This window comes from Strix aluco, chromosome 1 (genome assembly GCF_031877795.1).
Source record: "Strix aluco isolate bStrAlu1 chromosome 1, bStrAlu1.hap1, whole genome shotgun sequence".
Taxonomy (NCBI): Eukaryota; Metazoa; Chordata; class Aves; order Strigiformes; family Strigidae; genus Strix; species Strix aluco.
In genome coordinates, this window is record NC_133931.1 from 46,150,515 (window position 1) to 46,165,275 (window position 14,761).

The following is a 14,761-nucleotide window of genomic DNA, read 5'->3' on the forward strand; positions in this document are numbered from 1 at the left end:
TGCATTTTCATGCAAATACCATCATCTTGAGTACAGTTGCTGGCATGGAATTACTAATGGTGCTCATGTAAATTGCACTAAGGAAGAAGCTTCCTCCACTACAGATACAAATGTTAGACTACAAGACTACAAAACTCGTAGTAAAAAAAACCAACCAAACAAACAAAACCTTGCAAAGCATCCACACAAGTTGTAAGCAATTAAAATACCTCATCCAAAAAAACACACAAAAAATAGTTATCACACCAATAGAAAAATATAGTATTAAAAAAACTAGATTGCAATCCCAAAAGAAAACTGGTGTAAATTGCTTAAAAATAATTTTACAGTTTTGCACCAATATTAATGGCATAAATTTATCAGTCTATATTATATCTAAGTGCAAGTTTTTTTGTTATAAACAAGATCACTGTTAACTCAGGGTTTAGTTACATCAGACACCGCATGTCCAGTTGTGCCTAACCATAAGAAAAACTGTACAGGAATTAAACAGTTAAGTCACTAAATAGCTCATCAATAGACATCCAAGCTGTTTTGGTGAGGGGTGGAAAGGAAAGGCTGACTACGGTTTAAAAGTTAACTCTTTATAATCAACCACTGAATGAAACACAGCTGAGATTATAAAACGGTCCAACTACCTTCCCATATGTTTTAATATATGAAATGATAGATTATGAAAAATGACACGTTGTGATGCTTAGCAAATTGAGAATTTTATTACTGTTTCAATTTTGTACAAAACAATGTAAGGCAGGAAGCCAGTAAAGAGGGTTTAGAAAAGATATCCATCACTTCAAAAACCACCAGCAATATTAATTATGATTTAGTAGTCTAAGGAATCAAGATTTTATCAGAGAAAGAAATCTTTCCAATTTCTCTCCTCAGAAGCTAAAAAAACCAAAACAAAACAAACTTGTTAATCCCACTATTAAAAACATAAAGCTATATAAAGGCAAAAAAGGCTAAAGAAAAGATATAATGGCAGATAGGCTCAATTTTTGAAAGTTTCATTTTAAACTTGAGATTGTGCTGACAAAGAGGAAAAATAATTTCAATTACACACTTTTTAAGCTACCTTTTAAAGTATGATGACATTAAAAAAAAAAAAAAATCAGATAGAGGGACAGGAGGAGTATAGTAGAGAAACCCAGCAGAGGCCAGTGTCTCTTGTCATGAAATGGCTTTCACAGGGTCTGCTTTAATAGTAAGAATACAATGTGTGACCCAGATAACAAGACTAGCATCAAGGATTTAGTTTAGCAAAGCTGTAAAGCTGTCTAAAACGGGTTACAAGTCATTGATTAGCAAACAGTTGTTCTAAGACTTGCATGAAGGTCCTTTCCAACATGACTCAGCACCCACCCACAGTCCATAAAGATCATTTATCTATGTAAAACAAATAGTGTGATCCATTGTTATTCTTTCAGTTATACACATAAGCATATGCTTACAGATATAATCAGCAAAAGTACCAATTACCACATATTTAGTAACAAGAACCACCATTAAATTATTTTCCTACATTATTTTTGTGACAGTCATATTTCAGCCTGCTATTCTCTATATGGCACTCAAAAATTTGAATTATTTAATATTTACATTATCACATATTCTACTTCAGTGAGAAGAAAGCAAGCTTACCATTTCTTCCTTGAAAAAGTTCTATGAATAAAACTGGACATTTTATTAAGACTATATTGATATCCTGAGTAAAGGACACTATTTTTACAAGTATTGGGAAAAATGTTTTTGATTTACTCAAGCAAATTGCAAACACACTTAACTATCCAGTTATGAATAGTCAGAAATGCAATGAATGGAGGTGATTTTTTTTCTTCGTGTAGTTTAAATATGTCTAATACAACAATCTTTTAAAAAAGGGGATACAGAGTCTATCTAGGTGTTAGACGTAATTTTTCTGACAATTATTTTTGATCTAGTTGAAGCTTCTCATCCTTCTGAAATAAAGGATTAATTTAGAGCTCTGAAATTCTAAGTGCTGAAGGTTCCATTTGTTCCAAAATGCTAACTAGAAATGATTTAGTCATGTACTTAAAGCACCACACATTTTTGAAAAGACTAAAACAGAAGCTCATGTTATTCAGAACCAGTCTGACAGCTTCACAGTCATAAATTTTTGCACTGCTGTACTGATTTTATTCAAAATATTGTTTGAATTATATCTCATTAGCGTCTTCCAAATGACAAATACAAAGAAAAACACTCTTTTTCTTTGTAGAGGCATATAGCAAAATCCTCCTGAGTGCAGCTTAAATCAAAACTATTTTGAACACTTTCTCCATAGCACCTTCTTGTCTTTCCACAATCTGTGCGGAGGCTCCCACAGGCTAGTTCAGACAGGAAGGCAACAAAACCTAAGTGACATGAGTAGCTGAAGCTGATCTAGTACTTTACATAAAATTTTGGTCAGGATGAAGTACAAGCTATAGGCTAGGAAAAAACATGTAAGAGTAGGGAGAGAGAGGAGGAAGGGTCTGTCGACAAAATAAGGCTGAACAGTTCCACAGCATGCGAAACTGAAACACTGCCTTTGGAAAAATCTTCCATAAGGCAAAACACAAACACTAACAAATATGTATGCAATTTAACTCCACCAACTACTCATAACACTTGTAAATCTAATTCTCACACATGAGAAGCCTTCTCATCTGTGCTTAGATTTACAGTATGCAGCATCTGCCTCCAACTGCTGAAAGACATACCTTCCCGAAACTGTGTGTTCTATCTTCATCCAGGCTAAAATTTTCCAGGATTGTACAGAATAGTTTAGATAATGGGCTTTAATGCTATGCCTGATAACATCCTTGGATTTCAAGCAAACTCTTAAACAAATATAAGATTACAAGGTAAGCCACTTTTTTATCCCAGAAGAAAGGTGTTCAGCCTGTGAGCATACTCATACAGCTATTGTGGCAGAAAGACATAAGTTGGGGCTTGTATTCAAAGCCAGAGTTGTAAAATACCAGCAACAAAGACAGGAAAATGGTACGGGCAAAGCTCTGAGAAGAAACAGAGTAACTTGCCTATATATGCCACGAAGTTGGAAAGAACTGATGGTCTATATATAGTTTAAAAGTCATTTGTAAGCTAGATTGTTCTCAACCCAGCTGAAGCACATATAAATTATTTGCGGCTTGCCAAGATGTTTTTAAGCAGGCAGAACAATCACAGTTGCAATTCTTGTGCATAGGACAGGATAGAAAAATGCCCCACACAGAGTGCCTACTGCCTCACAGAATACAGTATTTTACTTCTTTTGTTTTGCCTGATTACTTGCAGCTTCAATAATTCTGTGCTTAGAGAAATAACATTATAAATGCACAGAACAAACTTAAGAGGACTGTAGAATTCTAAACAGCTTTTAAACTGACTTCTTGGACAGGTTCTGGGTAAGTGAACCATGTGATGGAAGCATAATAGAAAAAAGTGGAAGGAGTAATACGTTCTTGAAGGTAAAACATACTAGATAAAAAATAGACAAATATTTCCTCCACAAGGAAAAAAAGGGGGAGGAAATGGGCATCCAACAGGTCAGAGGAAAAGAGAAGCCTACCTGTGCAGTTTAACACACAAGTTCTCTAGATACAAAGCTTAAATTATACCATCTCCTATATGGAAAAAATAGTCTTTAAAACATTACTTCTACATCCCACTTATATGAATAAGTTCCTTTATTACTCCTCTGAATGGCCCTTAATATCTAGGAGTCTCCACACAGGGTATGGTGATCCATCAATCTCTATCCCACTAAGCACAGGACAGACAGACATCAGCTCGACTTGGAGTGGAGAAGACTTGCAAAGGATTTAAGCGAAAGTATTACAAAACCCCATCTCACATTATGGAGTCTTTTTCAACGGAGGATTTCAGCAACAAAAAACCCTATCACTGGGAAAGATACAGTCAGTCCTTGCTTCACAGCTCAGGGGGGTTAGACTGAATGCACTCAAGACCACTTTCAGCCCTTCATTTTTAGTATCAGATTCCTTACAGCTGCAATCATGCACACTTAGAACTGCTTTCACCACTACTAAATGTTTGCGAATAGAAATGAAATCCAAAGTTAAGAGAACAAGGAACTGACACTGAACATTGTGCCACTTCTATTCAAAGGATCAATCATATATAAATTCAAAGGGAAATATATTTTTGCATGTGCAATGTAAGTCACACAAGGAAGATTCATCCTTAAAGATCAGAATATCTGGAAATGAGAAGTAGGGATTTTACAAAAAAAAAAAAAAAACACAAAAAAAAACCCACACAAAAACTTGTTTCGGATCTAGCTGTGCTCCTTCAAAGACATAAAGCACACTTTCAAAAAAGGTTGCTTGCAACTACATACTAGAAGTAAATCCGGAATCTCACATATAATTGCTGACTGTAGATCAGTCGATTTTTTTCCCTGAGTGCACAGTTTCAGCAAATCCAGGGGAGTTTTCATTAACCCAGCCCTATTCACCCTCCCCCAAGCTACTGAAGCCCTCCAGTTGAGGAGGAAGGAGACAAAAGCTTTAGCAGCCCATAGTTAGAGCACAGTATTAGACACTGCTGCCTTAATTCTCATCTTTTCACACATAAACTCTAACCACTTAAAGACATGATCACTGTTTTTAGGAAACATTCACATTTTAGATAAATGTATCTATATCCTATACACATAAAGTAATTTTAAGTTAAAACCAAATTATGGAAATGCAAACATTAACTCATGAATTAACTCCTTTTAATGATGTTCTTATCTGTTTCTTTTTCTCTAGTCACACAAGAGATTTTAAATAGCACGCTGTGGTAAATTATTTCTTTTAACCTGAAACTATTTTTAAATTACATCTTCTGCTCTGTATTTTCAAAGACATTAATAGAACGAATTTCCAGCTGATCAATATGAAATTGGCTGATTATATCAACAGCTGTTCTCTTCTTTAAAAAACTGACTTGTTTTTCCCCAGACCTCCAGCAGTACCCACACAAACAACCTAGGTCCAGATTCAAGCAGAAGGAGTTGCAATATTGTAAGATCAATTAAACTGCAGCTTACAAATGTCCATTTCTAGGATATGCAATATCTACATGTAAAATTAGTCAATATAGGTGATTTTAAATAGCAGATACTTATTTGACAACAATATAATGCTGACATACACAGTTTCTTTAGCAGACATCAAAGAACAACTGTTTTCAAACTAAATTATCTGTTGTTAAAGGCATGTCATTTTTTACATGACTGTTTAAAGAACTAGTAAGCCCAGGAAAGGAATTTCTGGGATAAAACTAAGACAGTTGACCTTAGTACAAGTTTTGCTGTTGACTTCCTTGGGGCTAGAATTTCACTCCTGGACTTCATGCAACCAAAACATTCACTTTTTCTGAAACAAATAAGGATTAAGTTGAACTTTATAGCAAGAGTAGATTAAATTCACAGAGCTAGGTAGAGTTAAATCTTATGTCTATAGCAAACCATTCCCTTCCCTCCTCCACAAATGAGTATAACACAGCTTCCTGGCAAGAGCAGTTCTTCTGTGTGAAGTCTTAAAAATCTAAATTTCTCCGTACTATGTGGAAAGAACAAAACAAACACCCCTTCCCCCCCCCCCCCCCCTAAAACTAGGCATACACCAATAAAAAGCCAACAGTATTTTCTCCACAGGAGTAAGTATTTTCCTTTAGAAGCCCTGACTAATTTTCCCAGCAGTTCTGTTGATGATTTGGTCTGCTCGCTTCATTTTACTAAAATGATTTCATTTCTTGAACAGTGCATACATGCAGTACTAGCACTCTACATTGTTTGGAGAAGATACATGTATAAAGAGTTTTCCACATCTCCCACTTTTCTTGAACTTTATGTGTGGCTACATTTCCGAGATAAAAACAACCACACTGAGTAAGTGTACAGAGTTTCTAAAATATCACATGTAAGACTGTGAAGAGCATTTATAGCAATAAAACTAAGAAAGTTTAGACAAAAAATATTTCTTCTTATAGAATTGAATGTTCTGTAGGAAGAAAATAGCTTTTTTTACTACACAAATTTTTAGCAACTGATATTCTACACTAGCCAGACTGAATGGACTGTGATGGCAAATGCCAATACTCAATACACGTGACCTAAACCAACTTTACTTCCTGAGCATTACAGGAAATCTCAGGCCAAGGCCCGGACATAAGCTGAAGTCTTTGGGAGTTGCTGCATAATAAAACTAATCATAAAATCCTTTTAAACTTAGACACCAGGAAGTAAGTCAATAAATTTTAACAAAATAAAATGGAGTAATCCACAGCTGAGTAAACTCAAGTTTCCCTAATATATCCATTCTAGCTCAGTTTATCATAGGTAATAATTTGTCTTTTTGGACTGCTCTTTCAGAGTTGCAAGAGCTGCTTCATGCCACAATTTGTTGTAACCTTACCAAATTCCACTCTGTAAATCCCACATCCCCAATGTCACATTACTAAGTGGAGAGGACTCTCCTACCCCAAAAAACCTGCCCAAGCTCTCCTCACAGAACCAACAGTAAGGTACCAGGCTCAGTTTCAATACACAGAAGTTTCTTCTGATTCATTATACTCTCAATCCCTTAATGATCCAGTTGATTGGGAGCAGAAATAAACTAGTTGCCAATATTCACTCTAGACTGACCATTCATTCCTCTGTCCTGAGCTCTGTCAATCCCACTTACAAAGTCTCAGGGGCAAGAGAAGGGGAAATGAGGCCCTGAAGACTTCAGCTTTTTGTACTGGGGAAAGGTCTTTTTACATTTCAAGCCTCTCATGAAATGAAACTGAGACAGCATAATTGTGCTTCTTCAACTTCTGCATTTAGCACTTGAAGCAATATTCTTGTCCCTTTCTTTGCCACCACCTTTCACAATACTCTGCCACGCAAATGCTCAACACGCTATACTGGTTACTGATACAGGATTCCTCGGATGACTTGCAGCTCTTTGCCCTTCCATTTACATATAAGAGAGACCCTTTGGCTCCAATGGCTGTCTAGTGAGAGAGCAAGATGCTTCACTCTTCTTCCTCACCACCCTGCAGTCACCACCAAACTGGAGTACCCTTGCCCCAAAACACAACCCAGGCCTGTCCCCTTTTCCTCTCCATGAAGAGAAGAAAGAATCAACCCTTTATTTTAGATACTACTATACCACGACTTCTATACTCACCAGATGGTACACTGGTACAAATCTCTAATACAAATATTTTTCCTCCGGCAATTTTACCTGGCTAGTGACATCTCCTCCCTTCCCTGTACACACACGCATCTATCCATTCCTATTCCTCAGCAGATAAAGTCTTCTCCAGCACCCCACTGCGCTCATTACAGAAACCGGAGCCCTTTCTCCCGCCCTTCGTCCCTTAGGCCAGGCTCTCACAGAGGTGTCGCTGCCCTACAGACGGAGAGGATCGTGCCTGGAAGCACAACCCGGCCGGGCGCCCCTGTCGCTCCCCTTATCACCCTGTCAGAAGGTAACTCCTCCCCACTCCGGCCGCTCCCGGCAGAGGCAGCTCGCCCCCCACCCCGAGGAAGGAGACCCCTCCGGCCCTTACGGGGCCGCCTCCCAAGCACGACCCCAACGCCCCGCTTCCCCGCACCAGCCCCAGGCCCAGCGAGACCCCCCCTCACAGACCTGTGGATCCAGCCATCTTGTCCAAACCCCCCCCCACCGGTCCGGGCCTGCACGCGACACACGTCACTTCCGCCTGACGCAGCGCGTCACATCCCACGGGGTAACCGCAGCTCTGGAGCGCGGAAAAGGCGCGGGGAGTGCGCGAGCGGCGGGGGCGGGGCCAGGGGGCGGGGCCTGAACGGGGCTTGAAGCGCCGGTACCCGACGCCGAGGGGAGCTCCGGCTGCCCCGGGAGCCCCCCGGGCCGGCCCCAGCAGCCAACGCCGAGCTCTGCCGAAGGCGTCTGCTGCCGGTAGGGCCTTGGCACCTCCTGCTCAGGAACCACAGCTGTAGGCCAGCACCGCCTCACGGTCTTGTTGGCAGGTGGGAAAGGACGGCGTCCCGGGCAGAAACCCGGCGAAGCGAGCCCAGCGAGCGGCGGGCCCGGGCCTGGTGACGGCGGGCCCGGTGACTGACCACCGCTCCCGAGCGCGCCCTGGCAGCGTTCGCACGGGTGCGAGGGAAACGCCGGCCGAAGCCTCCCGAAGACGTACGGGGGACGAACGCGCCTGGAACGGGACAAGTGCTGAGCCCTGTGTGCTGGGCGTTGTAGGGGAGGGTCGGGGCCGCTGCTACAGGTTCAGTGAGATGATTTCGGCGAGGACTGGCGGTCCTCCCGCAGCCCGAGCACTGGGTGCAGCAGTTTCTCAGGAAAATTACTGTCCTGCACATGCCTCACTAACAAGTGACAACACCCGTATGCTGTTCTTATCATCCTATCCTATTTTATAAATATGCTTAATTCTTTGCTTTACAGTTGATAAAGAGAGGGTCTTAAACTCATTTACAGATTATTCTGGTAGAGATCAAAAAGCAAAGATGCAAATCATTTTTCCCCCAGCTAACCTGAAACCTCTTCACTGACAATGAGTCGCTACCATCCTCACACATACAACAGCCTGCTTCCCTTCGTTTTTGTTAGTTCATTACAGATCGACCACTGCGGTTGCTATCTGTGCATACGTAGAAATGATAGATCTACCATAGTTTTAATTCTTCCACTGATTTCTATTTCCTTTTATAAAGTTACTAGTTTTGACCAGATTTCTGTAACAAGAATAAGCAGGAGTTTCAACAACCAACAGAAGCTTTTTAAGTACAGTGAAACTATTTCTTAAGCTGCCTTTTAATGATTGGTGGTGCTTTCTGTTGTCACAGTAAATCGATTGCAGGGAGTCTCTTCTGTAGCCTATTTCAATATTTCTTTTAGTGGAAACAGGATACCGAAAAAAGGAAGTCACGATATTTAAAGATTTTTCTCCTCTGTTATAACATCACTGGAGAAAACACTGTGGCCTTGAACAGAAAAAAAGTGCCCCATGAGTTGTCCCTCTTTTCTTATTCTTTGTGATCAAGAGCAAGTGCAAAAGGGGTATTGGAGACCACTACACAAGCCTCATCCACTGTGGTCGCCCTGAACGTAGCCAGGAGGAGCAAAACAAATTTCCCCAGTCTGTGCTTCTACTTGCAATAAAATCAGAACCTGTCCAGCTTCAAGGCCAGAAAGGAGGACTACAGTCACCCAATGCCTGTGCACTTTTTTTTCAGAAGGGTTCATCCTTCTTTTTTAAGTGATCCTATGCTAATGATGAGTAGTGCACCTGTGTGTCTTCTGAGACACAATACAAATACAGCTGTAGGCTTGCCAAACCAAAGCCAACTTGTATTCCGTGAGTCTGAAAGCACACAGCGGACTCCACAGTCCATCTAGGTCTACACCCACCCACTAAATGTAGGACCCATCTTATGGTTAGCAGCAACAAATTATTTCAATACCAATTGCAATCACGGGAAATAAAGATAAAACAGGCCAAAAGGGAAAAAAAAGCATAAGGTCGCTGGCCTCGGTGAAAACCCTGCTGGGTTTCCTACTGGGAAAAAATGTGGGGTTTTGTAACATTGAACTCAAGAGGAAAAATACCCGATAACTAGAAGCTGAACACATTTAAAGATGTAAGTTCATTTTCTTCCATACAATCAAGTGCTTACACATGGTCATGAAGTCACCTCTCTCTTCAAAAAGAAAAGAGTTCTATGAAATACAACTTCTGCTTACAACTTGGTCAAAATAGGGTAATGGTAATAATGACAGCAAAAACCTTTTATAAACTTTATTGTCAAATATCACACAGCATCCCTCATAAGAGAACTTAGAACTGAGTGTGCTCGGCTCAGAAAATCAATGTACTACAATCATGTTGTGGAATAAATGTATTTAAAAGAAGCATTTCACAGAGTTGAGATTTTTGAGAGCAGATTCTACAGACAGCCCTCTTGCTGTAAAACACCGTCTCCAGAGTTGCCGGATGATGGTCCCCAAGCTCCATCGCATCCCTGGAAAGATTTCGTAAGTAGTATTTGTAACAAAGTATTGATAAAAGACAAGTAAGGAATAATTATTCCCCTTTCTGAGACTACAACAAACACAGACATAGGGTAACAGTATCTTCCAGCAAATTTAGTACCAACAAACTTTTTCACAGAATGAATAACTAACTTGTAACTCATTTAAGCACAATATTACAGAGGTCATAAGTCCGTGTGAATGGCAGTAACAATAAAAATCAAACAAAGCTGAATTCCCTCAAGGTTCTTTAGATAGAATATGCAACTTCTGTCTCAGAAAGCACAGACAGACCCAGAGTAGTCACTCCTCTGACACATGGGTCTGGAAACTACTCACCCATCATCAGATCATTTCCTGACACAGGTAGTGCTTTTGAGGGCTAGGACCCTTACTTCATCCAGTAAATTCTTCACATGATAGTTTACCTAAAAAGTAAGGACATAAAGCACTACATGATAAGAAAAAGCTCTTACTTCTATTCATATCACTGTGCGTTTACAAGTCCTAACAGACAGAAAAGCCCCATTACAGGAAGCTGGGCATACATGTAATAAACAGTCATTAGTCTGGAGAGCTTACAGTCAGAAGGCATAGTTCTGCGAGTGATTGCGGACTGCACCTGTACAGAGCCCCACTGAATCCTCTCATTTCATCAGTGCACAACATGCATCTGATTAACTGAGAAGAGCAACGTTACTCATCCTCTTTAAAAGCACAGAAACTATCAGGTATTAAGTAACAGAAACACAGAAAACACAAGAAGCAATAATAGTCACATAGAAAACTACTGTAGTCTCATTCCAAGCAAAGAGACATTTAGATCATTACTTGAGCCCAGAGATCACTCCTGAAGACCCTGACACTTTTCTCTCCAAGGCTTTGTTGTAACAAGCGTCTAGCAGTTGTAAAGTCACAATACCTCTTTTCTCTCCAGTAGGTGGAGAATACAACAGAAATAAGCAAATTTGATTTCTATCCCATCCACCCAGAGGTTAACCGCTTTCTCATCATACGATGGACCGCCAAGCTCCCTTACTTTCTCCACAGGTGCTCCTTGCACATCCACGCAGCACAGTATCTCCTCCTTCCTTGACTTGAAACCCAATTCATGATTTTTGTTCCCTGATTTCTATTTGTGTTAATATGTGTACTCCCGAGATCCCAACTGCACAAATTCATTGTATTTATAGGAAGTACGTTTTGCTCGTTTCCTCATGCTGCCTCAACCTGGAAGTGCAAGCAGTTAAATACCTGAATGAGCAAGTAAGAAAATCAAATCAGAATTAAAAAAAAAAAAAAAAAAATGAAGGCTTAAAATGTGCAAGCATATATTTACAGAGAAAATTTCCATGATATTTCACAGATGTGAAAATTCATGGGAAAAGGACACAATCTTGCTACCAGGAGTAACAGAGTTATAGAATATTCTAGCTTGCTGTTTCTAATAAACAGCCTACATAACCAAAATAGAACAAAAACAATGAGTATTACTCAGAGCAGAAATACAAAATTTTGTTCATTATACACTAAACTATAATATCAAATATAAATTTAACTAATGAATGAAATCATACAAATGTTTAAATTAAAAAAACCCTCATTTCTTTTTCTCTGTAATTTGTTCATGTCATTTATCATTGTATTAAAATGTCAGTACGTTTTATTATTTCATGCAAAGAGTATATTTTTTCTCCCTGTATGCAAAAGAACAAACATGATTGTGAAAATAAGAAATGAAATATTTAAAACGTGTTAACTTTTCTTAAACTACAATTCCTTCAGGTTTCTTTACACCATGATACAAGAAAAATTAAGTGTGAATAGGAAATATTTTTAAATGCCGGTGTTTACTTTTTACTGAAATAGAAGTTGAAAATGGAGGCTGGAGAATGTGGGCATCGATCCCGCTACCTCTCGCATGCTAAGCGAGCGCTCTACCATTTGAGCTAATTCCCCATCTGAAAAAAAAGGGCTTTGAAACTTGTAGTTAGAGACTCCAGACTTACTGAGACCCCACAATGCAGCCATGTCTGATTAGAAATGCCTTGGTTTTTTGCTGAGTCATTCTTTCCACTCAGCAACAACCGACGGCAACTCACAGCTGGAATCATGTGGTACATCTTTCAGCACGTACGCTGCCAGAATCATCTTATTCATCTCTTTTATAACACAAGTCTCTGTTATTTAGCTGTTTTCATACAAGAAGCTCTCCAAAAGACTACTTACAAGAAACCAAATGTGTTATTGAAGAAACCCCCCAACTTTTATTGAATAACCATTCCAAATTCAATAAGGAAACCCATTTCTTTCCAATTTTCAAGGCATACACATGAAAAAACGTGGTTCAGGAAATGTTTAATGAGTGATGAAATACTATATGCTTGATTGAAACAGTTGTATAGTCAAAGCTTATACATCTGTATATGTATGTGTGTGTGTATGTTTACATACACATCCTTCTGGAAGGCGGTGTGGCTTCTCTGGGGTGACAGAGTCAAGTGAAATTAAATCTGTATTTTTCTTATTTTTCTTATTACCTGACCAAATACACTTCCCTATAATACATTACTTTTATTAGCCTTAAAACACTGTCTTCTGAAAAATGAACACACCCAAGCGTGACAAATGCTTGCCTGACAGGACGCAGCGTACAAAGCACACACCATAGACAGGGACCGTGACGATGTACGGTAACGGGCCATCTTTCACATTTTAATTTTCACCTTTACTTGCCTACACCAAGTATTTATCTCAAAATGCAGAACTAGAGAGAGAGTTACCTCTTACTACTACTACCTCCATTGGTATACTTGAACAAAGCTTCTGATTGCACGAGTCCTCCTTCCGATATCTGTCAGAAAGTCGGAAAAATCACACCAACTTGGTGAACGGTCCCCCCGCCCCCGGCCCGGCGCACCCGCTGCCCGCCGCCAGCGCGGGCGGGAGGGCCGGCGCATGCGCAGCGCGCTGCCGGCGGGAAGCGGCGCTGCCCCGCGGGGGCGCAGTCGGCCGCTGCCGCCAGGGCACAGCGCGGCCGAGGCAGTCCCGGCTGCCGCCGGCCTCCCGGCTCCCCCGGGCCTCGGCTGTCCCTCGGGAGCGGCGCTCCCTCACGGACCTCTCCCAGGGCTTCGTTTTCTTCCGCTCGACGCCCGCATTTGCTTCCCCGGACCCCGGGAACAGCCCTCTCCCCTTCCACAAACCCTTTCCCCTCGGTACTCCCGAATGCCCCCGGCCCTCGCCCCCCTCTCTTCCATCCCCTTTTCACCAGGCTCCTTGCTGCTGCTTCCTTCCCCGTACCCAGCACACAACCTGAGGCGTAGCTGAAAGGAGGGCTGTGATCAGGGGGTCAGGAGAGGGACCGCGAAGCTCTCAGCAGGCAGCCTCAACCTGGAGCTCCACCATGATGTGAAGGAGTCTGTAACAACTCACACACGCGAGTTGATCAGGCCAGGTTTCTCGAGCTCAAACAAACCCAGGCCGAGTTCACCCTATTTATTATTTTAACAACAGAAGTCTCTCAGGTATCTCTTTGAAACATAAGCTTGTTACTGTGTATAAAGTGATGTACCCAGCAAGAGAACTGGGACTCTGGTTCTCTGTAGGGTGAGAAGAGTTTACACACTCTGCCTGATTTGACATGGTAGTCTGTGCTTGTGCTCTTCTCCATAAACTCTAGGTACTCTTGCACATACAGCCAAATTATACAGCCCATAATCTACCACATGGTGACATTCTGACTGTTGCTTAAACATTTTCATTTACAGAGTAGATTGTTCTTGTGGTGTGTCAGCACTACACCAGAAAATGACTCTGCTTACTCCACAGAGAAATGGAAGGCATTACTCATCCATCCATCAAGTGTAAGTCGGGCTAAGTGGAAATCAAACCAGAGTGTGAGCAGAGGTAAGATTGCTACCTGACTGGTTTCTAACTGGCCTGGCCTGTTTTAACGTCATCTTACTGGCTTCTGGTGAAGCTGCAACTGCTAGTTTATGTGCATTAGCCCTGACATGTGACGGATGGCTCGGAGCTACGGTACATGCCCATTCAGTTGCTCCTGGAGCTGGATTCTTCGGCAGGTGGCAACACAAAGTAGGAAATAACTGAAAGTAACCCACTGTCTTTACTCTGTGTGGCAGTATTCATTCAGTGCTTCACAAGCTTCTGTGTTGATTTGCTACTGATTTCCTGATGGTGCCAGACACAAGAAAATAGGAAGGGGAAGAAAGAATAATGGTATGCAGGAAAAAAAACGTAGTTGTCAACTCTAAGAGCATGAATGGTGCAAGTGAGAGTAATAATCAGAAATAAAGCTGCTGTGGATCTATGGCCATCTGTAAGTTTAAACTATGTTAGATGCTTTTTTTAATACTAAAGCTAGTCCTGCCAGAGTTAAAAACAAAACATTTTGGGGGGGGGGGGGGGGGGTGATGAATGATTGTGTATATTTTTTTAATGTTTGTAGAATGTTTTAAAAATTAAAAACAGTATGAAATTGATGTGTGTGTAACATTTGAGAAGTAAGGAGATATCTTTTCCATATAAATGATTAATTTTTCTATGTCAGTTGCTAAACACATAGACATTTCAGCATGTTTTCTGTGCTGAAAGCACTAGGTGGAAAACATTATAGCTTTCTCTGTCTCAAAAACTCCTTGTTCTTTCTGAAAGTTAATTAAAACAATTGATCAACTATTGGTAACAAAGCTTAAGAAGACCCT

The 14,761-nt window shown here is 40.7% G+C and overlaps 1 protein-coding gene and 1 long non-coding RNA gene across 7 annotated transcripts in view; both read right to left on the reverse strand.

Annotated features, from left to right (window-relative positions):
• UBE2V2 (ubiquitin conjugating enzyme E2 V2) overlaps positions 1 to 7,746 on the reverse strand; it is a 29,612-nt gene extending 21,866 nt beyond the window's left edge. For 2 of the 5 annotated variants that reach the window (XR_012622620.1, XR_012622621.1), the window contains exon 1: positions 7,656 to 7,746. Coding sequence is in view for 1 of the 5 variants with exons in the window: in XM_074819613.1 (XP_074675714.1) it covers positions 7,656 to 7,671 (16 nt within the window). In the remaining 4 variants the exon portion in view is untranslated. Of the gene's footprint in view, positions 1 to 5,309; positions 5,391 to 7,655 lie in introns of all 5 variants that reach the window. The other 3 variants (XM_074819618.1, XM_074819613.1, XM_074819635.1) reach the window with 3 other exon arrangements.
• Positions 7,747 to 9,790: 2,044 nt separating this feature from the next.
• LOC141933147 (uncharacterized) lies at positions 9,791 to 12,973 on the reverse strand. 2 transcript variants are annotated; one of them, XR_012626010.1, is made up of 3 exons: positions 12,821 to 12,973; positions 10,377 to 10,465; positions 9,791 to 10,027 (listed from the first exon to the last, which is right to left on the reverse strand). It is a non-coding gene; the product is annotated as an uncharacterized LOC141933147 (long non-coding RNA). The 2 variants fall into 2 exon arrangements; XR_012626011.1 differs by lacking the exon at positions 12,821 to 12,973 and adding an exon at positions 11,077 to 11,261.
• Positions 12,974 to 14,761: the final 1,788 nt, after the last annotated feature.